We start from the raw sequence: 25,394 nt of genomic DNA on the forward strand, positions 1-25,394 counted from the left end.
TGGACTTGCCGAGATCTGCTGACTGCTGTGTTGGCTCTCATTAAATGTTAATGTAATCAAAGTGTTCCGGCTTTAGCCCCTTAACTCAATGCTCTGTAATGGTATATGTTGGTAAATGGGTATGCATCCCCAATCCTGGCCTTTTAGGCCTTTTAGGTGACACAGTTAATGCTGAGTGGCCTCACCCTGTCACCCCATCTGCTCCCTGTGATTCAATCGCACATGGCCGCCAGAGACCTAACAATGACCCCCATGTATCTAATCCAAATTTAACCTGCCAGAAATAAGCCCTCCTACAACTATGTTGATGGGAAAATAAAAAAATTGATAGCTTTCAGGATGTGGATTTTGTGGTAACATCATGCAGCCGTTGACTGAAGTTCCAGCTCGTGCCGTCGGCACCTCCAAGGATCTCCGTGCACAGACCTTGCTAGATTTAAGCAAGTAACAGCATTCAATAATGTTCTCCAGCATCACAATAAAATCCACGATTTTCTTTATTGAAGATGCATAGGATCACAGCAGTACATATTGGGGAGACAGCACCCTCGACAACACGAGTCGGGGTTGCGGTCTCCCCAGTATGTATCACTGTGATCCTTTGTGTCTTCAGTAAAGAAGATCTTAGATTTTATCCTAATGCTGGACAACATTATTGAAAGCCATTTACTGCAGTCTGCGCCCATCCAATGTGCCCCTGAAGTCTGCGCACTACGTAGGCGCCAGAAACAAGAGAGGATGGCACAAGCGCAGGACATTTGACGCATTGCGCCTGAAGAAAGAAATAACAGCTGTCTGTTGAGAGTGAAGGGGGCAGGAAGGGGGCAGGGCAAGCTTGAATTGAAGCATGAAGGCCCTCGTCCCCTTGCTTATTTGCGTACACAGAGTGGGGGGAATAAAGGTGTTTTTCTGCAAATTTGCCCATCAGATCCCACAACAAAAGACAGCTTTGGAGACAAGATAACTTGAGCGTTAAGGTGCTATTTGCGGTTGGGGGTATTATGGTGATGTCAGGTTTCCTTTAAAGCGGCTCTGTCACCAGGATCAACCCTATACAACCAAGCATATAGCTTGGTAGGGTTGATGAAGCTGAACAGTGACGTGAACGGCGCATACGCAGTATTCATCTTCGCTGTTCTAGAAGCAGCCAAAGCGAAGGCGCTGCCACTTCAGTTCAGTGACGCGAACCTTAAGCAGCCAAAGGCGTTGTGCACAGAAGCAAGATAGCACTGGCAGTCTAAGGGGAGGTGGGGGGGGGGGGGTTTTTAAGGAAAGAGGCGTTAGTTTGCTCCAATAGCTCATTTGCATATCAATAAAAGTTCACATTTCTCCTGAACACTAGTACCTAGAGGTACCATTTTAATCAGCTTCATCAACCCTTCCAAGCTATATGCTTGGTTGTATAGGGTTGGTCCTGGTAAAAGGGCCGCTTTAAAAAACAAAATCACCAAAAAGTCAAAAAATTAAAATATGTTTATTATAAAAAAGATGGTTTAAACAACAGGTCAATTTCTGATGACACTTTGGGGGACATTTATTAAGACTGACATTCCCTTTTGGCAGTCTTGATCCTCTGTACACCTGAGGAAGACGCGCCTAATTTATTAAGAAGCAGATGCATCTCAATAAATCAGGCGCATCCCTGACCAATAAATCAGGTGCATCTCTGACCAATAAATCAGGCGCATCTCTGACCAATAAATCAGGTGCATCCGTGACACTCCATGCATTAGAAACTCAAATCTATGTAAGGCAGGGGCCGGCTGAGCTATAGTAAATCTGGTGGGCAGTGATTGGCCTTCACCACTAAGTCCTGCCCCTTCTCTCGACACTTTTCTAAAGGTGAAAAAGCCCCGATATGGTGGGCAACTTTTTATTGCCACAATAGTTGCATGAAGACACTGATAAATGCCCCTTCATTCTCAGACTCATTGGGTTCCTTCAGCTTTAACAGTAGTGTGTTGTAAATTGTTCAGAATCAGTTTTCATTTTAATTATGAAAGAAATGAGGTCAAATTCAGGAGGACACAGAGATCATTTGTTTAATTTTTTTTATATTACTAATTATTAGGTGTTGATGAGCTGCATAATCTTTCAATGTCAATGTTTGGCTGCCTTTTCTGCTGTGCCTGACCAGATTACTGAGCGCTGGTTTCTTTGTCTCTACTGCCAGCCGTGAACCTTCTTGAATAACGTCTATTATCTGCTTCAGCACTTTTGCCGTGGTTTCTTGCTTGGAGTCTGTGTTCGTTTTATAGTCTTGCAGTTGTGATCATTGCAATCTCAAGTAGAATGGTAACTTAACTGGCATCAGGCTAGGAAGTCTTTCAAGAGAGGGATTCTTTTTTAAAGATTATCTATGAAAGAACATGCCTGGACTCTGAACATCTATGCTTTTTTAGCAGGTTGTCTAGAAGAGGAGATCTTCACCACTGAAAACCCCAGTGAGACAAGAACTGGTAAGATAAAAAATGTTTTATCAGTTTTGACTGCTTATTGTTAATTTCTAACTTTACAACAAAAAACATTCTTTAGAAACCAAATTTATGATTCTTGACAATCAGATCTACAGTAAGTACAATATAACTAGAAATTTGGTCATAGACCGTATATTGTGGGAGATCCCCTCTCACTGCCCGTTGTCACTTATAAATATTGCAGCTGCTGCTCATCCCGGACATGGTCTTCCCATACAATGCACAGAACAAAGCTTGGTCATGTGACCTTGTAGAATACAACTGCAGCATTTAACCTCTTCCTGACCAAGCAATTTTCCTTCTGTTTTTTTGTTTATTTAAAAATTTTTTACTCCCAGAGCCCTAACTTTTAGATTTTTTTCCATTCACATAGTCGTTATGAGGGTTTGTTTTTGCAAGATAAGTTGTTTTCTCTAATCACACTATTTGATTTTACATATGATGTAGTGGGAAGATGGGAAAAAAATCAAAATGGGGTGGAACTGGAAAAAAAACGCAATTTACCACAGTTTTGTGGCTTTCGTTTATATGCAATAACACTGACCTGTAACCTTCATTCTGTGGGTCAGTATAATTACAGCCATACCACATTTTTATAGTTTTTCTTGTATTTTAATTAGAGATGAGCGAATTTCTCAAAAATTCGATTCGGCCGGTTTGCCGAATTTTCACAAAAGATTCGATCCGATCCGAATTTATTTGCGGCGAATTGCGTTAAAAAACAGCCATTTCCTGGCTGCAGAGAGCCTGTATAGTAGAACACTGTGCCTTGCAGTAACACGCATAGGGAGTCTGCTCTGGTAGTGAAACAATACTGTGAGTCAGTATGACACGCACATGACATGTGTCGCTCTTAGAATCACTGCACACTTCACTTATTTGGGCAGTTACGGGGCCAAAACTGACCAAATAACTCAAGTGTAAACTTAGCCTTACAGGTTGATGTTAGCACCAGGTATAAAGAACTGTGCAGAGGCCCAAGATCCTACTGTAGCGCGAAAGAGCGCACTCCTTTTACACAGTCGTCAGCTTATTCCACACAGATGTCTACAGAACCTGTTCTATTAAACGCTTATACAAGAAGAGCCCCCCTGACAGAGTGGTGAGGGTTTCAGCAGTAAGTTTGTGTTGACGTCACTGATTATTTTGCCCTTCCTCTGATCCGTCAGAACAATAACCCCCCAAAAACGGATCCTGTCTGTTGAGCATCCGCCTTCACTCGATCAGCATTTGGTCAGTAATCCATCAGTATTGCTTAAGCCCAAAAAAAAAACAGGACTGGATCCAAAACAGAGGTGACACGTGAATGGAATATTTGCATGTCTTCTGTGTTTTGTACCCACTCCTGCTTTTGGCTTCCAAATCATAAGCCAGTTCTGATGGGACCATACTGTCACGGATGTTGTAGGGGAGAACACCAAAGGACAACAAGAAGGAAGGGAAAAGACACTAGGCCTCACCGCTAGGGAAGGAAAAGGGTCACCACCTATAAAACCCTGCTCCTGGCCCTAACTCCTATCCGTATGGGCACCTCTCGATGGTAGAGATGCCCATACACAGGAACCTAGAAAACCCTGGTGGCCCTCAGATGCCCTAAAAGTAATGACCGGGCAGAGACAACCCGCTCCTTCCCTGGTGAAGGAACCAGCGTCTTGCTGAGGCCTAGTAAACAACAAAGGTGGGGGGGAATACAAAAAGCAACAAGTGGAACACTTAACTTCTGAGGCTGATGGATGATGGACGAACAGGACTTCACCATGAACCACACTCCAGCTCTTCCAAAAACCAAATGAAGCTATCCAGAGCAATGAGTGATGGGTAAAGTCCGACTAAATAGGGGGAGGTGAAGGTCACATGATCCACACCTGAACAGGGGGTGTGGACATACCAGCAACACACAGACAAAGTGAAACAGGCTGTCAGATAACTAATGTGCAGATATTCTTTCAGACCTTCTCAAACCTGTCACCGGCGTGACACATACAGGCCTTACAGCTGCTACACAGACAGGATCCGTTGTGCGTCTCATTTTTCCTTCCTTCTGACAGATCAGAAGAAGGGTCAAATAAATGATGATGTCAACCAGTCCAAAAAGGCAAAATAGTGGCCTAGTCATGGAGTTGGGAGGGTGGGGGAACAGCTTGAGGAGTCCACCGAGTGGCCACATGACATAGTGTTGAGGTAGCAGTAGCATGAGGAGACCACAGAGTGGCCCATTTACATAATGTTGAGGTGGCAGCAGCATGAGGAAGCCACAGAGTGGCCCAGTGACATGGTGTTGATTTAGCAGCAGCATGAGGAGGCCACAGAGTGGCCCAGTTACATGGTGTTGATTTAGCAGCAGCATGAGGAGGCCGCAGACTGGCAAGGTGACATAGTGTGGAGGTGGCAGCAGCATCAGGAGACCACAGAGTGACCCGGTGATAGAGTGGGGAGGTGGGTGGCAATAACAGTACCCGCTGATGATTGTGGATGTAGGAAGGAGCACTTGGCATCAGGTGAGTGGCAGCAACAGAATAGTAGCTGGGGCAGGTAGCCAGAAGAAACCGGTCTCTTTTGTCAAGGTTTGGTTGAGGCAGCATGGATGATCTAATCTGATGCATCAGGCATTGGTGGGTGGAAATCCTGGCTGATCCATGCCTGATTCATCTTGACAAACGTCAGTCTTTCCACATTTTGGGTGGAGAGGAGAGTTCTCCTTGGGGTAACTATGGCCCTCGCTAAACACCCGCTCTGATGCCACACTACTGGCTGGGCAAGACAGCTTTTCCAGGGCAAACTCTGCCAATTGCGGCCACAAATCCAGTTTGGCTGCCCAGTAGTCCAGTGGATCTTCAATGTAGGGTGGCAGGGTGCTGTCCAAGTATGCCACCACCTGCTGGTTCAGGTTCTGCTCCAGGTCTAACTGCTGGTGAGTAGTTTCTTCACTAGGCGGGTTAAGAAAGCTGCTCATCATCAACTCTAGACTCAAGCTGCTGCTGATGGAGCTGGTACTGTTCCTACTATCCCCCCACCCTGCCACAGCAACCATAGCAGTGGAAAGAGAGAGCAGAGCCCCACCACACCCCGGTCAGACCTGCGAGAGGATGGACGATGTGGCAGATAGGCAGCAGCCAACTGACTACATAGGATGTCTCTATAGTAGTTCAGTTTGTCCTCCCTCTCAGCGGGTGTAAAAAAGGCCCCCATTTTTGACCGGTAGTAAGGGTCCACAACAAGGTGGAGAGACAGAAGTCGAAGTCATCCCCCTGCCGAATGGTGACAATTCGGCTGTCACTACCCAAGCAAGTGAGCATGCAGCATGCAGCATTTCATCAGGACCGGTAGATATTGGGAAGGACAGACAGCTCCTTTCGGCTGAGGTGGTGGAGCCTTGACTGCCTGAAATCAGATGCGTGCCACTGGGTGATGCAGTGGCACCCTGGCCACGCTTCACCTTCTGCCCACAGATTCGGCAAATGGCCATGTACACCTTCTCCGACGGCTTAACAAAAAACTGCCACACCACTAAGGTGATTTTACCCCCAACACCCAGCACTGACTGACTGCTACCGCTGCTGCCTACGTGAACCCCTGCACCACTACTTTCTGGGCAGGTAGGCTCCTGCGAAGCGGGAGGTCTACCCCGGGCATGTTTGTCTCCCGACTTTTCACTGCTGCCACCATGCTGACTCCCGGGCACGCTACCGACTTGCTGGCTCCGCCACTGCCTCACATGCAAGCTGCCACCCTCTTCTCCCGATGATAATGAAGCCCCTTTGTCACCCGGCTCCCAATTGCGATCGGCTATATCATCATCGAGTACTGTCTGCACGTCACTGATGTCCTCCTCAACAGTCTCTGAGCCAGGAGCCTGACCGCTCGCAACACCAGCTCCCACGCCACTCTCCTCATCACTACTTGCCTGCCTACCGGAAGAACACCGGATGTCTCCTCTAGATCTTGGCTGGGCGTAGCTGCTGACTATCCTCTAGTACAGTGATGGCTAACCTTGGCACTCCAGCTGTGGTGAAACTACGACTCCCAGCATGCTCCATTTATTTCTATAGAGTTCTGACAGCAGCCAAGCAAGGGGGGCTTCTTGGGAGTTGTAGTTTTATCACAGCTGGAGTGCCAAGGTTAGCCATCACTGCTCTAGTAGCTCGTACTCGCTGTATAGTGGATCTGAGCCCACAGCATATAATACTTCTCTGGCTGAGGGAACAGAAAAGGACAGAGGCAGGTTGAGGACAGGTGAGGGCACAGGGCCTGCTCCTGGACCATGCCAACTAAAGGTTGTGTCAAAGGAACCCACCGACTCTTTGCTGGGGGTGTCCGATGTCACTTGGGATGAAGTGAATGATCGAGTCAACCATTCAAGAACCGCTGGGTTGCTGGTCAAGACATGACCGTTAGATGACACCGGGAGCTCAGGCCTCTCGAAGTGACCCCTGCTGCCTTACCCTCTTACTCTGCTGCAACCTGTGCCTGCGCATTTAGGCCTCTGCCCCTGTGCAGGGCCTGTCACTTTTCTGTCTGACATACTGTTAGATTAAATAAGTAAATAAAAAGGAAATTTTGTCACTTCACCACACAATGGCAAATAATACTTTTTTTGCCAGTAATACATGCTAAAAAGGGCTGTAATTTTCTCACTTCACCACACAACAGCAAATAATACTTTTTTATTTGCCACTAATGCACGCCAAAAAAGCTTTAGAACATATAACTGCACAGCTAAACGGCAAGTAATACTTTTTTTTGCCACTAATACACGCCAAAAAGGGCTGTCATTTTCTCACTTCACCACACAACGGCTAAAAAAGCCCCCTTTTTTCCCACTAATAGACGGCAAAAAAGGCTTTAAAACATATAACTGCACCGCTGAACGGCAAATACTTTTTTTTGCCACTTATACAATATGGAGTATCACAATACATTAGTAAGTGCCTTGTATTAACTGCATGATAAATGCCATTTACTGAAGTGAGACAAACCCTTTAACCCCTTTTAGTATAAATGTCTGGCATGAAATTTACCAAATCATAACCTCCTCAGTTTGCATATAATCTACAGTATATTTAACCACTTCACATCCGTGCCTGACAGAGCCTAATTTTGCAAATCTGACGTGTCACTTTATGTGGTAATAACTTTGGAACACTTTTACTCATCCAAGCCATTCTGAGATAGTTTTCTCGTGACACATTGTACTTCATGACAGTGGTAAATTTGAGTCTATATATTTCACCTTTATTTATAAAATAATCCCCAAAAAAATCTAAATTTGCAATTTTCTAAATTTCAATTTCTCTGCTTTTAAAACAGAAAGTGATACCTCATAAAATATTTATTTATTACATTCCCCATATGTCTACATGTTGGCATAATTTTGTAAATGTCATTTTATTTTTTTAGGACGTTAGAAGGCTTAGAATTTTATAAGTAATTCTTAAAATTTTTAAGAAAATTTCCACAACCCACTTTTTAAGGACCAATTCAGGTCTGAAGTCACTTTGTGGTGCTTACATAGTGGTAATGACCCCATTGTAGAAACTACACCCCTCAAGTTACTCAAAACTGATTTTACAAACTTTGTTAACCCTTTAGGTGTTCCACAAGAATTAAAGGAGAATGGAGATGACATTTCTAAATTTCTCTTTTTTTTATCAGATGTTCCATTTTAATAATTTTTATTTACTTAACACATCGAGGGTTAACAGCAAAACAAAACTCAATATTTATTACCCCGATTCTGCGGTTTAGAGAAACACCCCACATGTGGTCGTAAACTGATGTAAGGGCACACGGCAGGGCGCAGAAGCAAAGGAGCGCCGTACGCTTTTTGGAAGGCAGATTTTGCTGAACTGGTTTTTAGACACCATGTCCCATTTGAAGCCCCCTGATGCACCCTTACAGTAGAAACTCCCAAAAAGTGACCCCGTTTTGGAAACTAGGGGATAAGGTGCCAGTTTTATTGGTACTATTTTGTGGTACATATGATTTTTAATTACTCTATATTACGTTTTTTGTGAGGCAAGGTAACCAAAAAATGATGTTTTCGTGTCTCCATTTTCTGAACGCCATATTTTTATTTTTTTGCAGTTCGTCTTGTGCAGGGGCTCGTTTTTTGTTAGGAGGAGTTGACGATTTTATTGGTACCATTTTTGGGTACATATGATTTTTTGATTATTCATTATTATTACACTTTATGGGACAAGGTAACCAAAAAATTGGTTGTTTTAGCACAGTTTTTATTTATTTTTACAGTGTTTACCTGAGGGTTAGGTCATGTGACATTTTTATTGAGCAGATCGTTACGGACGTGGCAATACCTAATATGTATACTTTTTCTTATTTATTTAAGTTTTACACAATAATAGCATTTTCTAAACCAAAAAAATGATGTTTTAGTGTCTCCATAGTCTGAGAGCCATAGCCATAAAAAATTTTGCAGGATGCGGTAACGGTTTGAATGGTACTATTTTGGGGGGCATACGCCTTTTTTATCTCTTGGTGTTGCACTTTTATGTGATGTTGGGTGACAAAAAATTGCTTTTTTGGCACAGTTTTTATTTTATTGTTTTTTACGGTGTTCATCTGAGGGGTTAGGTCATGTGATATTTTTATAGACCTGGTTGTTACAGACACGATGCCTAATATGTATACTTTTTTTATTTATTTCACTTTAACACAATAATAGCATTTTTAAAACCAAAAAATTATGTTTTAATATCTCCATGTTCTGAGAGCTATATTGTTTTATTTTTTTAACCGATTTTCTTATGTAGGGGCTCATTTTTTGCGCGATGACGTAACAGTTTTATTGGTACTATTTTGTGGGACATATGCCTTTTTGATCACTTGGATTTGAAATTTTTGTAAAATAAGGTGCCAAAAATGGCTTTTTTGAATTTTTTTATTTTTATTTTTTTTATGGTGTTTATCGGACAGGGTGGATCATGTGATATATTTATAGAGCCGGTTGTTACGGATGCAGCAATACCAAATATGTCTATTTTATTTATTTTTTTCTACTTGTAGAATTTTTTTTTTTTTATTACTTAATTGGGGAATTTTTTTTCTACATGTGAAACCTTTTATTTTTTTTATTTTTTTTATTTTACAGTTTGCGTCCTCTAAGGTCATACAAGACCTCTGGGGGACATTTAACTTCACTTATTTTTTTTTTCACTATTGATTTCACTGACATAGTAGCCCCAGTTACAGGGAAAATACAGCCCCCAGAGAGGCTGTACAGCAGAATACAAAGCTGTACAGCCTCAGGGCAGGACTGATCGAGGTCTGTGGAAGACCTGACAGCAACTGCACTCTCCCAGCCCCAGCGGTCACATGACCACCAGGCCGGGACCGCTTCCTGGTCTGCATACACAGTGCTCATTGAGCGTTGTGTATGCAGCGATCTAGAAGGCAGGGACACCTGGGAACTGTCCCTGCCTTCTCTCTTGGTTGCCCTGCTGTCACTGACAGCGGGCCCCCGCTCGGCAGCTGCACGATCATCGTGCAGCTGCCATTAGTGTTGAGCGAACTTGTGTTTTAAGTTCGGCATCTAAAGTTCGGGTTCGCGTTATGGATTTTAAATTCCATTATGGTCCGTGGTAGCGGAATCTATAACGCGATTCTTCGATAACCCAAACACGAAATTTGGACGCCGAACTTAAAACACAAGCTCGCTCAACACTAGCTGCCATCTCTGAATGAACGTTTCAGAACATCCATTCAGAGATAAACATCCACCCATAGGGCGGATGTGAAGTGGTTAAAAGGGTTGTCCTACCATAATGACCTATCTACAAGATAGGTGATAAATATCAGATTGCAAGGGTCTGACTGCTGAAACACCGACTGATCATGAAAAAAGGGGTCCTGAGACATTCAATTACATTACCGCCAATCTATGTACACAAGAGTCTTAAGACCACGTTCCCTTGATTACGGGGGTCCCAGCAGTCAGACCCCCATCAATCAGACACTTATCACCTGTCGTGTCATAGCTGTTGGACCTTTTCACATTCCCTATCTTTAAAGGTTTTCTTTTGATGTAAAAAAAATATGTGTCAAATAGAAATGCTCGCCTGTTAAAGGACCTGTGTCCACTTTTCTAGTTATCCTCTATCCACAGGATCAGGGATAACTAAGTGATCCATGGGGGTCTGAACGCTGGAGCCCCCACTGATCCTCTTTCTTGATTGAGTGACAGGTCCAGCATATGCCCTGCCTCTCCATCCTTTCTATATGGAGTCGCCGGAGATGGCAGAGTACAGCGCTGGCTATTTCCAGTGGTCCCAAAGAGAATACATGGAGCAGCAGGGCATATGTGTGGCCTGCCACACCATCAAAAAGGGGGAACAGGACCCGTTCCTGGAATTAGTGGGGGGGTCGCAGAATCGGACCCCACTAATCATATAATTATGCCCTATGGTGTAGAGGATAACTTGAAAACCTGGACAACTCCTTTAAATCCTCCACCACTCCACCAGTATCTCTTTACATGGCAGCAGTGATGCCTGTAAATACGGAATATCATCACTACCACCATGTAAACCATTTGTGTCAATACTGGAGAATGTGACGCACTGTGCAAAATTTTTCAGTCATAAGTCCAACCCCCTTTGCAGGTCATAACCTTTAACAAAGCCCAAGCAAAGGTGCTAGAGGAGCAATGGTGAGCAAAGGACACAAACGGAGGGTCATAACTGAAGCAAAGGTATTAGGGTCACCTGAGGCAGGGTAATAGTGGGGATCCTGGAGCAGGGGTAACTGGAGAAGAGGCAATATTAGCGGTGCATTTAGAGTGGGGGCATCTGCAGCTTGGGCACTAATGGTGGTGCACCTAAAGCAGAGGCATTAGGGTAGCCTGCGGCAGGGTAATAGTGGTGATCCTGGGGCAGAGGTATTAGGGGGGCAACTGGAGAAGAGGCAATATTAGGGGTTCATTTAGAGTGGGGCATTGGGGGGCATCTGGAGCTGTGGCACTAGTGGGGGTGCACCAAAAGCAGAGGCATTGGGGGCACCTAGGGCAGAGTCCACCCAATGCCACTCTGAACTCTGCAGAGAGCAGCACACATTCATAGATCTGTGTCTACTATAAACAAATCCCCTATTTCCCCTTTACAGTCTCCTACAGCTCACTACTGTCACACACCTGAGAAATCAGCCCAGCACCGCAGAGGAGTCTTTCTCTCCAGCAGCCGGTTTTCTGACAGCAGGAAGGGCAGAAGGCTGGACAGATATGTTCTCTCCTCCTTCACTGCCAGCAGCGGGGAAGTTTAGAAGATACTACGGGGTCTCCTGTCAAATTTACACTAGTAGGAGGCTGCATCGCTGTGCGATACTGCTACCTAGTGGCTACAATAATTATCTCTCCTGACAAACAAGACTGGGGACACACCGAGGAATCCCCTGCCTCCCCGGTGGGCCAGTCCGAGCCTGGTATCATCTATTGCAAACCTGAAAGCAGCAGTATAATTGCAATTTGGATCCCCAGTCAGAGCAGTAAAGTGTAATAGAATTGTTCCTATTACCCAGGATGTACACTCCCCTACTGGACCCTGTTCTGCTTCAATACTGCGGAATAATTACTCCCTATCCTTTCCATACACTTCTAATGATCTTTTACTGAACTTCTATTCAGCAAAATAAAAGTTTTCAAGTCTTTCCTAGCACTTTCGCTAGCGCCTGCTGACATCTCTCCCTGCACTAAGTACACTGGAAAATGGCTGAATCCAAGATGGCTGAGGCTATTTATAGGGCTGCAACATCACAGGGCTGGCTGCTGATTGGCTACATGCATGGCATTATGGGTGATCCTTCGTTCCCAGAGTTCTTTGCTCTGTGTCCTAACGTGCAGCAGCCATTTTAGGAAAAAATGTGTTTCGTTACAACGAAGCGTCAGGAAATTCGAATTTGGTGCAAATCGAATTTTTCCTGAAATTCGGATCGAATTCCACTTCATCAACTTCGATTTGCTCATCTCTAATTTTAATAGGTAAAACCAAAAACAACTTTTTTTTTTTTTTTGTAGCATCGCCATATTCTGACTCCCATAACTTTATGTTTTACGTCTGGAGCTGTATAAGAGTTCACTTTTTGCAGGGCGATTTTAATAGTTTGGCCATTTTGAGACGCAGAGATACTAATAATTTTTTTTTTTTTTTAATATGGGGCAAGGGGAGTAATTAGATTTTTTAAATCTCATTTTCTTTATATTTTTTAAATATCATTCACTTTTTTTTTCTTCTTACAATTACGATAAGTCCCCCTAGGGGATTTTTACATGCTATCGTCTGATTGCTTCTCCCATAAACTGCATTTAATTAACATTGCAGTCTATGGGAGATTCAGTGTGCTTCTATCAAGGTACTTCGCTATGACAGGCCTCGGAGCCTTCAGTGGCCGAGGCTGTCATAGAAACCAAACGGCTCCCACCATCTCGCAGTGCTCAAGGAAAATAACAGCTCAGATGCAATGGTCACAATTGACCATGGCATCTCAGGGGTTAAAAGTCACATACTCTGGTTCCGGGTGTCTGCTTTGTAAAATAGCAGACACCTTGTGGCCCTTCAACTCCTGAGAGGGTGGTCTCTTTAAAGATCCAACATCCACCAATAAATTTACGGTGGTTGGTCGGGAACGGGTCAATCAGTAACAACCGAGAAAAGCCTAAGTCAATCCTTTTTATACCATAATCATAACCTTAGCCATTTATGGGTGGATCATTAATGACCAGCAAGAGCTAAAATTTCGGGAACTGTGGAAAGTAAAGGAAGAACCAAATTCTGCTTGTATTGCATTCTGTGGCACTGTGTGTTAGAGGAATCGTTGTGCAGGATAGGTGATAAGTGTATGATCCCTGGGAATCCGACCTCTAGGATACAGTGGTTGTCTCGTTCCCTGTGTGAATGGAGTGGTGATGCACACGTGTGACCACCGCTCCATTCACTTCTATAGGACTGCTGGAGATAGCTGAGCGGTGGTCAGGCATGTGCACCACCGCTCTGTTTACCGAGAGAACACCCGTTCTTCAAATTGGTGGGGACTTCATCGGATAGACCCCAGCGATCATACATTTATCACCTATGGGAAACCCCCTTTAAAGATTAGGTGCACCAATGCACATAAAATAATTAAGCAACTTTACAAATAGTCTGGAATAAAAATGTTTTGCTAGTTTGTGTGTACACTCCATGGATACAGACTACAGTCAAACCTGTGTAGTCTCATCTTGCAGCCATATGCTACCCCTCTCCGTCTGATCCCTGCTTCTGACAAACCCACCGATGGTAGTAGCAGGGGCAGATGTAATGGATTAACAGGTGACTACAGGATAAGACTACACACAGGTAGGACTGTAGTCTGTTACTATGGAGACACATAGGTCTGCACAGGAGGCAGACAATGGTTGGGTGTATTGGATTTCAATATGACTGATTCTTTGTTCCTTCAAAGACAAAAATGCAGCCAGGTGTATTTAAAGGGAACCTGTCACCGGGATTTTGTGTATAGAGCTGAGGTCGTGGGTTGCTAGATGGCCGCTAGCACATCCGCAATACCCAGTCCCCATAGCTCTGTGTGCTTTTATTGTGTAAAAAACCCGATTTGATACATATGCAAATTAACATAAAAGAGTCATATCTTACTTGTGTGACCAGAGAAGAGTCATATTTTCAAGCTCTGACTCATCTCAGGTTCATTTGCAGATGTATCAAATCGGTTTTTATACACAATAAAAGCACACAGAGCTATGGGGACTGGGTATTGCGGATGTGCTAGCGGCCATCTCGCAAACCATGTCTTCAGCTATGTACCCAAAATCCCGGTAACAGGTTCCCTTTAACCTCTTAATGACAAGCTATTGTTTTCAGCTTTACCTCTCCATGTTTAAGCAGCTATCATTTTATTTTCATTGACATTACTGCATGAAGCATAGTTTTATGCAAGAGAAATTGCATTTTTTTGTGCTGCTTGAGGGTACATATAAATTACTTCATAAATTAGAAAAAGAGATTTTTGACATTGCTTTTTTTTTTTACTTTATTGTTTACACTGTACATATTTCACACTGAATAACCTGTTAAATGAGTTGTTCAGGTCATTTCCATTGTTTATACCTAATAAGTGTTTTGTTTTTGTTTATCTTTTACATATGTATTCACAATGAAATTTGTTTATGAATAAAACTATTATTTTGTGATTTTTTTTATTTTATTTGTTTTATTAAATTTTATTGCGTTTTAAAAAAAAATCTAATTCCATTAAGGGATAATTGCATAATTATTTTATACTTAAAATATATTAGCATACTCCTGATTTCTAATACATTATGCTCCGTGTCTGTATGGCACAGGCTGCAGTTAGGACAACACTAGTGGCACACAGGTGGATTACTGAATTTACAGTAGTGACTGCTGATCGCTTATATTTGCCATTAAGGCCACTGCAGCCGCTTTTAATGTGATCTGCCACCAATCTAATTGCAGATATTTGCCTGAGGTCTGCTGTTGGGGGAAACATTGGAAGGACAAGTTGAGTTTTTCCTGTCCTGTTATATTAAAGATCTTTAAAGGCTATGGACGCCTTTTGGACTAAAAATTATTTTTGTAATAGGTTCCTAGTGCACCGTTTTGGCTTTTGCAGCTTCTATGTTTCACAATACCTAGAAGCTGCAGAAAGCCTGACTGCTTACTCTCCATCCCGTCTCTGATATCTCCTTAACCATCTTCTATGCTAATTTGTGCCCCAATTAAAGTTCAACTTTGATTCAACTTTGGTCTGCGTATAAATTAGCTTACAAAATGGTTTTATAAGAGGTCAGAGAGGGGCTGGAGAATGATTTATCACAGCTTTCTGCAGCTGTATAATTGCCAACAGTCCCGATTTTTGCAGGGGCTATCCCTAAGGCCTCTTGCACACGAATGTGTGCGCCCCGTGGTCGTGCTGCGGGCCGCAATGCACGAGCACAGTCCGTGGGGCAGCCGCAGCGGATAGTGGACCCATTCACTTTAATGGGTCCGCGATCCGGCCGTTCCGCAAAAAGATAGGACATGTTCTATCTTTTTGCGGAACAGAAATACGGGACGAAACCCCACGGAAGCACTCCGTAGTGCTTCCGTAGGGTTCAGTTCCGTGCTTCCGTTCCGCACCATTCCGCATCTCCAGATTTGCGGACCCATTGAAGTGAATGGGTCCGCATCCGTGATGCGGAATGCCCACGGAACGGCACCCGTGTATTGCGGATCCGCAAATGCGGTCCGCAATACGGCAACGGGGTGCACACGTTCGTGTGCAAGAAGCCTAATTTTCAGAGACAGTCTCTACAAATTTGGGATCTCCTGAGCCAAAAATGGGCAGGGCTTATTTAAGTCCTGCCCATAAGTGGGTGGTCCCAGTCTGGTTTGGTTGTTCCATGGTTGGTTGGTAAGTATGCAGCTGCTATGATTACAGGATTCCTTTTTTTTTTTTTTTTTTTTACCCAAAATACATAGCCATTAAATCTTTATTAAAAATCCTTACTATTATACCACCACTGTGATCAACAGGCATTGATTTTACACTGCAATGCTAAGTGATTGTCTGTCTGTGTGTATTGATATATGCAGTCTACCGCCATACTCATGTAGCTGTGGACTAGTCAACAGCTTCATTATTATTTGCTTATTTGAACCTTACAAGCTGCGTGGTATGAATGGAGGATTATGTTTGGCTGACTCTGCATAGAAAGTAGCAGCGACATTTCCACTTGTCATTCTGAAGGATACTGTGACTTACAAAACACCGCAGGATCCTTCTCCCTGCCTCACTCTGCAGGCTGCTCGGAAGGATTCAGGCTGTCAGTAGCTGCTTTCATGCAAGGATTGTCGTTGCTTTACAGATAAGAAAATGATGCGAGGATCTAAGCACCATGATGCCCAGACTCTGGGAATTGGCAAAGCTATTGCAGTACTTACATCTGGGGGAGACGCTCAAGGTAATTCTTATTGTGTGATATCCCTTTACTCTACTGTTATTCATTGTTTTGGTTCCTTCTCGGCTTAAAGCGACTCTTTGGAGAAATGGCATGGCGACAACAACCCCCCTCTGTGCAGGGCCCTGCAGTACAGCTCCCTTCATGTGAATAGATCGGCAGGGGTCCCACAGTCCGACGTCCACCGATCAGGAAATGGTGACATGTCTTAGTCAAATGCAGCTCTGCATGTTCTTTCAAATCTGAATGAGACTGAAATTGTTAGACTCTCTACTAATATTGCTGGATGCCTGTGCCTTTAAGAGGTATCTACATACTGTATGGTATACATACGAATTCACATCTCGTTCCCCAATACATATAGTTGTAGATCACCGATTTAAAGGCTCATGCACACAAACGTATTTTGTTTCCGTGTCCATTCCGTTTTTTTGTGGACCGTATGTGAAACCATTCATTTCAATGGATCTGGAAAAAAACGGAAGTTACTCTGTGTGCATACTCTGTGAATGGTTCCGCATATGGGCTACAAAAAACCCAGAATGGACACAGAAAGAAAATACGGTTGTGTGTATGAGCCCTAAGAGCTTATGCACACAAATGTATTTTGTCTCCGTATCTGTTTCGTTTTTTTCAAAAAATGCGGACAACGCTCAATGCGCTGTCCGTTCTGAAGCCCCGCAAAAAAATAGAGCGTGTCCTATTCTTGTCCGTTTTGCGGACAAGGATAGGCATTGTTACAATGGATCCGCAGGAAAAAAAGGATTCAACACGCATATCATCCTTATTTTTTGCGGATGTGCGTTTTGCAGACATACGGTCATGTGCGTAAGCCCTAATATTGTTACTACTGTGCTGGTGTGCGTAATATCATAAGCTGGTCAGGGAAGCCTAGAGATTTTGGTTGGGAAGAGCAATAGTGTTCAGTGTGGCTACAGTAGACTGAGAAATCTACAGTGAAAAATGGCTGATTCTCATAGACTACAATTAATCCAGCACATCTCAATCCAGCCCCTCTCCCCACCACTGACTGCTATCGGAAGAGAGCTGTCAATCAGTGGCAAGGGTTGGGGTTCTGATTGCTCATAAATATGAGGACTCTGAGGCGCGGGCACTGTATCAAGTGGACTAAGCAATCGGCCTGCGGTGATGCTGCTCAATACAGTTTGGTTAATTCCAGAAAGCGACCCAACATTTTGGGCAAGTTCTCTGTCACTTCAGATAGGGCAGCATAAAACTGCTGACGTATTAGGACTCCTTTATTTTTATCTCCAAGCTTGAGAACATGGAGCTTGAGATACGGAGGAAGAGATATCCATTCCTCCACATTGACGACTTAAGAGAGGATAGTGACAACCACGCTGAAACCCCATTCTTGTCACTTTTTAGCCTCATGGGGCGCATACTGATATTCTCGAAGATGAAAAATAGACTTGCACTTATAAGAATAAGGCTTCAAATATGCTGACCCTGTTATAGTTAGTTGCTGACAAAAAATAACGCACCAAGGATTTGTTGGATTAGAATGAAACTTGTTATGTGTGAATGTAATGGTGATAGATACAGTTGCAAGAAAAAGTATGTGAACCCTTTGGAATGATTTGGATTTCTGCACAAATTGGTCATAAAATGTGATCTGATCTTCATCTTAGTCACAACAATAGACAATCACAGTCTGCTTAAACTAATAACACACAAAGAATTAAATGTTACCATGTTTTTATTGAACACACCATGTAAACCTTCACAGTGCAGGTGGAAAAAGTATGTGAACCCTTGGATTTAATAACTGGTTGAACCTCTTTTGGCGGCAATAACTTCAACCAAACGTTTCCTGTAGTTGCAGATCAGACGTGCACAACGGTCAGGAGTAATTCTTGACCATTCCTCTTTACAGAACTGTCTTGACCATTCCTCTTTACAGAACTGTTTCAGTTCAGCAATATTCTTGGGATGTCTGGTGTGAATCGCTTTCTTGAGGTCATTCCACAGCATCTCAATCGGGTTGAGGTCAGGACTCTGACTGGGCCACTCCAGAAGGTGTATTTTCTTCTGTTTAAGCCATTCTGTTGTTGATTTACTTCTATGCTTTGGGTCGTTGTCCTGTTGCAACATCCATCTTCTGTTGAGCTTCAACTGGTGGACAGATGGCCTTAAGTTCTCCTGCAAAATGTCTTGAATTCATTTTTCCTTCGATGATAGCAATCCATCCAGACCCTGACGCAGCAAAGCAGCCCCAAACCATGATGCCCCCACCACCATACTTCACAGTTGGGATGAGGTTTTGATGTTGGTGTGCTATGGCTCTTTTTCTCCACACAGTGTTCTGTGTTTCTTCCAAACAACTCAACTTTGGTTTCATCTGTCCACAGAATATTTTGCCAGTACTGCTGTGGAACATCCAGGTGCTCTTGTGCAAACTGTAAACGTGCAGCAATGTTTTTTTTTGGCAGCAGTGGCTTCCTCTGTGATATCCATTCTTGTTTAGTGTTTTACGTATCGTAGATTCGCTAACAGGGATGTTGGCATATGCCAGAGACTTTTGTGAGTCTTTAGCTGACACTTTAGGATTCTTCTTCACCTCATTGAGCAGTCTGTGCTGTGCTCTTGCAGTCATATTTACAGGACGGACACTTCTAGGGAGAGTAGCAGCAGTGCTGAACTTTCTCCATTTATAGACAATTTGTCTCACCGTGGACTGATGAACAGCAAGGCTTTTGGAGATACTTTTATAACCCTTTCCAGCTTTATGCAAGTCAACAATTCTTAATCGTAGGTCTTCTGAGAGCTCTTTTTGGCGAGGCATCATTCACATCAGGTAATACTTCTTGTGAAAAGCAAACCCAGAACTGGTGTGTATTTTTTATAAGGCAGCTGTAACCAACACCTCCAATCTCATCTCATTGATTAGACTCCAGTTGGCTGACACCTCACTCCAATTAGCTCTTGGAGATGTCATTAGTCTAGGGGTTCACATACTTTTTCCACCTGCACTGTGAATGTTTACATGGTGTGTTCAATAAAAACATGGTAACTTTTAATTCTTTGTGTGTTATTAGTTTAAGCAGACTGTGATTGTCTATTGTTGTGACTTAGATGAAGATCAGATCACATTTTATAACCAATTTGTGCAGAAATCCATATAATTCCAAAGGGTTCACATACTTTTTATTGCAACTGTATAAGTGATTACAATGTTAGATCAAAAGGATACGTTTATAGAGGACCCTATTGGGCCGCCTCTAGCCTGGATACAAGCTGAGATATGGTTGGGCATGGAGGTTCTGTATCCCATCCTGCCGCATATTTGCCCACAGATGTTGCAGCTGGGCCCATAGATACTGCACACTCGTAGGTTGCCGAAGCTGGCGTCCCAGCCGGTCCCATAAATGTTCGATCTGGCGATTGGGCAGCCAAGGAAGTGTTGCAGTCTGACATTCCTGTGAAACCCTTGCTGTGTGCGGACGAGCATTAGGCTACTTTTAAACTTGCGTTGTTCTTTTCCGGTATTGAGATCCAGCAGAGGATCTCAATACCGGGGAAAAACGTTTCCGTTTTGTCCTCATGCATTCTGAACGGAAAGAGATTCGTTCAGGAGGCATCAGGATATCTTCTGTTCCGGCAGCATTCCGTTTTGTGACCGGACACAAAACCGCTGCAAGCTGCTGTTTTGTGTCCGGTCATAAAAACGGGGGGAAAAAAACAGATCCGGTACTGAAAACAATGTAAGACACTGGTGACGGGTCCGTTTTTAGGAGCCTAAAGGAGCTCCATCACTAAATACATTGAAAGTCAATGGGTGACCCATTTTTTTTTTCGCGTTTTGATTTCACACAACCACATCCTAACGGAACGGATGCATCCTGATGTGCAAAATCTAAACGGATCCGTTTAAAAAAAAAAATTCCAAATGGAGGGGAATCTGAAAAAAACCACAATTGTGCCATAGTTTTATGGGTTTCGTTCTTACGGTGTTCCCAATGTGGTAACACTCAGCCGTTCCCTTCATTCTGCAGGTCATTACCGTTACAGCAATAACACATTTATATAGTTTTTCTTGTTTTTTTAATACTGAAAAAAAAAAATTTGGAAAAAGGTATTATTTTTTTTCCTTCGCATTGCCATATTCTGACCCTCAAAACTTTATAACTTTATGGAGGCTCATTTTTTGCAGGGTGATCTGTGGTTTTTAGTGATACCATTTTGAAGTGTGTATGACAATCACTTTTTATAAAAAAAATTTGGGGGAGGTGAAGCATCTAGTATATAAAGCTGAATGTATGTGTGTATGTATGTCCGCTAAAGGAATCCGCACCGTCGCATTTACAATCACGAAATCACACAGGTACATCAGGTGTCTGGGAAACTTTAAGACCGGGTCTTAGCTCTCTAGGATGTACTCTTCCTGAGTTATTCCCAAAAAATTGCAAATATGGCACATCACATGACCTACATTAGCCAATAGAAGCCTGCAGGTCTTTCTCTTCATATCCCAACTGCCATACACAGTCACATGACCCTTATCAGCCAATAGTCAGCTTTAAAAGGGCAGGGCCATGTGGATTACACTGTTAAAGGAGCGGAGTGCTGTGGAGGTCACAGTTAAGGGGGCAGGTAGGGTGGCTATTCAGGCCACCCTCAAAAGACACACTTGAAAACCCTGCCCCCGCTGTGAAGATCAAAGTTAAGGGGGTGGGCTGCTGTGGAGGTCCCATTTTATGGAGACGGGGCACTGTGGGGGGGCGGGGGTCAGTGTTAAGGGGTGGGATCCTGTAGATGTCACTGTTATAGTGGATACTGACGATATCTTTTAACGACACACACAAACATTAAATGAAATAGATGAAATATACCCGTGCAAAGCCGGGTACTTCTGCTAGTGTTAAAATAAAAACCTCCTATTCTCACCAGTGAATTCCCCTCTGTTTCCAGTGCCTCAGCTCTGGTACTCCACTGTTAAGATCTGTTAACATCACTGCAGCGATGACATGCTATATACCGAATGTCATGGCTGCAGCCAATCACTGGCCTCAGAGGTATATGGCATGAGACCACTAAGGCTAGTGATTGGTGGCAGTGGTCATGTGACATAAACTACCCGTCACCACTGCGGCCCTAAAAACAGACCGGAGTTGAGGACCAGAAAAGCCTAGGAATTAAAGGGGTTGGCCCATCTGGGACATTGATGGCATATCATTAAGATACACTATCAATGTCAGACTGCTGCGGATCCCACCTCTGAGACCCATCCCTATCTAGAGCACGGGGCTCTTGAAGTGAAGGTGAGCATATTGCGTATACGTGGCGTGCTCTATATTCATCGATTTTGGCAGTTTTGAAAATAGCTGAGCGAGTGGACTTTCCTATTTTTGGAACTCCCATAGCGGTAAATAGAGGGCGCACTGCACAAGCGCCGTTACCTCACCATTCACTGCTATGGGATTTCCGGTAATAGCCGAGCCAGCGCTCGCCTATTTCTGGAAATCCCATAGCTTTAAACAGAGGATGGCTGCTCTCTGTATACTTCAGGGGTCCCATTCTGGAGATAAGGTGCAGCTCCCACCTCTGGGGACCGGTCCTATCTCACACTGATGGTATATCCTAGTGATTTGCCATCAATGTCCCAGATGGGAATACTCCTTTAATTGGTGAGTATTGGATATTTTTTAATTTTACCACATTTCGTTTGTCTGTAAAGTTTTAACTTGTGTGCCGTTTTTAATAATGTAGTGTATTTTCAAGACCTAGGAAATAATTAATCCATATTATATTCATCACCAGGAATGAATGCAGCTGTACGAGCGGTGGTGAGAGTGGGAATTTACACAGGCGCCAAAGTCTTCTTTGTACATGAGGTGTGTATCTCTGTTTCTACACTGGTTTGTTGCTTTCGAAGGGAAGTTTATTTTGCTCTATACAATTTGGTGGTATGATTGCGATGAATCCTTATTAAAGATTGCTGTTATTGTAGGGTTACCAAGGACTGGTCGATGGAGGTGAGAACATTCGAGAAGCCACTTGGGAAAGTGTCTCAATGATGTTGCAGTTGGTGAGTTTGATAGACTCGGTAGCTTCATCATGTCTGTCTTCAAATTTTGTCTTGCCCATAAAACTGGCCAAGTACAGGTACAGTCTATACAGTTCATGATCAATGCTATGCTGCTATTTCCAACAAAACGAAATAAAATTAAATCGCGGTTTAGAGCATGACGTTTGTGTCCCTCAAGTTTCTTATTATGTCTGTTTAGTGTGTGTTTTGCCCGAATCTCTTCATGTTGCTTTGATTGTGAAATATTTAAAATGTCCACAAAATTTTTTGTGTTTGCCAACCTCTAACTATCAAGAAGAGCAAAAAAAATCCTGCTAATGCAAGGAGTGGAACAAACACTAGCTAATTAGTCTTCTTTACTCACGGTGTACATGCCCATATTGCCCGGCAAATAATGGGACCTATGACAAGAAGTGTTACTACCACGGCACCATTGTTAAACTACTGTGCTGGTGACAAGCATGGCAGGACAATGGCAGCACTGGAGCTGTATAATAGAGATCACGATGACCATTTTGTAATTTCTGTAAATTGCCCCTAGACTGTGTATTCCAGCCTGAAAGGAAGGCTGTCGTCAGGACTTTCACTGTTAACCCAGGCACAAAGTCTTGTAGGGCTAGCTCATCTGAATGTAATGATGGCTTTTACTTAGCAGTCTGCTTCATTCTTGCTAAAAGGTGCTTTTAGTCGATGTGCAAATGAGCAGTTAAGTGCACCGAAGGTGGGCCTAGGATACTCTGTTCACCCTTGCTCCTCCTGCTTCATCTGCCAGCCCTCCCTCTCCTTCCTGATTATCAGGGCCAGGCAAAATGACTATGCAGGATCCTGGCCCGGTCAATCAAGAACAAGAATGAGGGTCTGTCTCCGTCCATTCTGTAGTGGATGAAGCTGGTTACTGCAGTGCTGCTCCCATGGAAGTGAATCGGAGGATCGGACATCAATATGAATGGACCAGAAAACGCCCTAAAGAGGCCGTCCGAGTTAAACAAAAAGTGTGGTGAAATAGCAAATGAATCGATGCTCACCCCTTTTCTCCCTGCTGCTTCCAGCGCTGAGCTCCTGTTCTCCCCACCACTGATGTTATCTTCCAGGATGCAGTGGTAATGTTACATGCACTCAGGTCACAGTGCTGCCAATCACTGGCCTCAGCAGTATATGGGATGTCACCACTGAGGCCAGTGGTTGACTGCAGCCACAAAGAGGACTAGAGCACAGTGCAGGAAGCAGCAGGGAGAAAAGGGGTAAGTATTGATTCTTCTTCTTTTTTTTTTTTTTTAACCAAAGGTACAGAGGTTGCCTGAGTGTTTGTTTAACTTAGACAGCCCCTTAAAGGCTATGGACATGAGGCAATTTTTTATAATTGGAATTTAAACATTTTGCACTAAAAATCCTTTTTTCAGTTGGTCTTTATTAGATTTTTTCAGCAGTTTCTGTGGTACATATGCTTATGAAATCAGTCTATTTGAAGACTATCTCTCCTGAGTTCCATGTAGAGCTTTTGTTTGTGATTTTTACGCATGTATTATTTTGTCTGTGATTAATACGCATATATTATACACTGCGTGCAGAATTATTAGGCAAATGAGTATTTTGACCACATCATCCTCTTTATGCATGTTGTCTTACTCCAAGCTGTATAGGCTCGAAAGCCTACTACCAATTAAGCATATTAGCTGATGTGCATCTCTGTAATGAGAAGGGGTGTGGTCTAATGACATCAACACCCTATATTAGGTGTGCATAATTATTAGGCAACTTCCTTTCCTTTGGCAAAATGGGTCAAAAGAAGGACTTGACAGGCTCAGAAAAGTCAAAAATAGTGAGATATCTTGCAGAGGGATGCAGCACTCTTAAAATTGCAAAGCTTCTGAAGCGTGATCATCGAACAATCAAGCGTTTCATTCAAAATAGTCAACAGGGTCGCAAGAAGCGTGTGGAAAAACCAAGGCGCAAAATAACTGCCCATGAACTGAGAAAAGTCAAGCGTGCAGCTGCCAAGATGCCACTTGCCACCAGTTTGGCCATATTTCAGAGCTGCAACATGACTGGAGTGTCCAAAAGCACAAGGTGTGCAATACTCAGAGACATGGCCAAGGTAAGAAAGGCTGAAAGACGACCACCACTGAACAAGACACACAAGCTGAAACGTCAAGACTGGGCCAAGAAATATCTCAAGACTGATTTTTCTAAGGTTTTATGGACTGATGAAATGAGAGTGAGTCTTGATGGGCCAGATGGATGGGCCCGTGGCTTAATTGGTAAAGGGCAGAGAGCTCCAGTCCGACTCAGACGCCAGCAAGGTGGAGGTGGAGTACTGGTTTGAGCTGGCATCATCAAAGATGAGCTTGTGGGGCCTTTTCGGGTTGAGGATGGAGTCAAGCTCAACTCCCAGTCCTACTGCCAGTTTCTGGAAGACACCTTTTTCAAGCAGTGGTACAGGAAGAAGTCTGCATCCTTCAAGAAAAACATGATTTTCATGCAGGACAATGCTCCATCACACGCGTCCAAGTACTCCACAGCGTGGCTGGCAAGAAAGGGTATAAAAGAAGAAAATCTAATGACATGGCCTCCTTGTTCACCTGATCTGAACCCCATTGAGAACCTGTGGTCCATCATCAAATGTGAGATTTACAAGGAGGGAAAACAGTACACCTCTCTGAACAGTGTCTGGGAGGCTGTGGTTGCTGCTGCACGCAATGTTTTTTTTTTAAACTCGTTTTATTGCATGGTAAAAAATTTACAAGCATGGCGCATGTACAATCAGAAGTTATCAAGACCCACACATGGGCCATACATAAAAGCAAAAGCATCTTATGAAGAATCTTACATACATTTTAAGCAGCTGTGGATATCGGATGTCTATGTCAATGATAACATGTTCAGAAACAGTCAGGGGATATGAACG

At 43.4% G+C, this 25,394-nt stretch overlaps 1 protein-coding gene and 1 long non-coding RNA gene across 6 annotated transcripts in view; one reads left to right on the forward strand and one right to left on the reverse strand.

The window, feature by feature from the left end:
• The window catches only part of LOC120996147 (ATP-dependent 6-phosphofructokinase, muscle type), a 135,345-nt gene that overhangs the window by 52,253 nt on the left and 57,698 nt on the right, over nucleotides 1-25,394 (forward strand). For 3 of the 5 annotated variants that reach the window (XM_040425894.1, XM_040425896.1, XM_040425892.1), the window contains exons 2-5: nucleotides 2,403-2,459; nucleotides 16,348-16,443; nucleotides 22,222-22,295; nucleotides 22,412-22,489. In XM_040425894.1, the coding sequence (XP_040281828.1) occupies nucleotides 2,403-2,459; nucleotides 16,348-16,443; nucleotides 22,222-22,295; nucleotides 22,412-22,489 (305 nt within the window). The remainder of the gene's footprint in view (nucleotides 1-2,402; nucleotides 2,460-16,347; nucleotides 16,444-22,221; nucleotides 22,296-22,411; nucleotides 22,490-25,394) is intronic. The other 2 variants (XM_040425895.1, XM_040425893.1) reach the window with 1 other exon arrangement.
• On the reverse strand, nucleotides 9,826-23,624 carry LOC120996148. The gene is made up of 3 exons (XR_005777734.1): nucleotides 23,615-23,624; nucleotides 11,619-11,622; nucleotides 9,826-9,957 (listed from the first exon to the last, which is right to left on the reverse strand). It is a non-coding gene; the product is annotated as an uncharacterized LOC120996148 (long non-coding RNA).

Source organism: Bufo bufo, chromosome 3 (genome assembly GCF_905171765.1).
Source record: "Bufo bufo chromosome 3, aBufBuf1.1, whole genome shotgun sequence".
In the NCBI taxonomy this organism is placed as follows: Eukaryota; Metazoa; Chordata; class Amphibia; order Anura; family Bufonidae; genus Bufo; species Bufo bufo.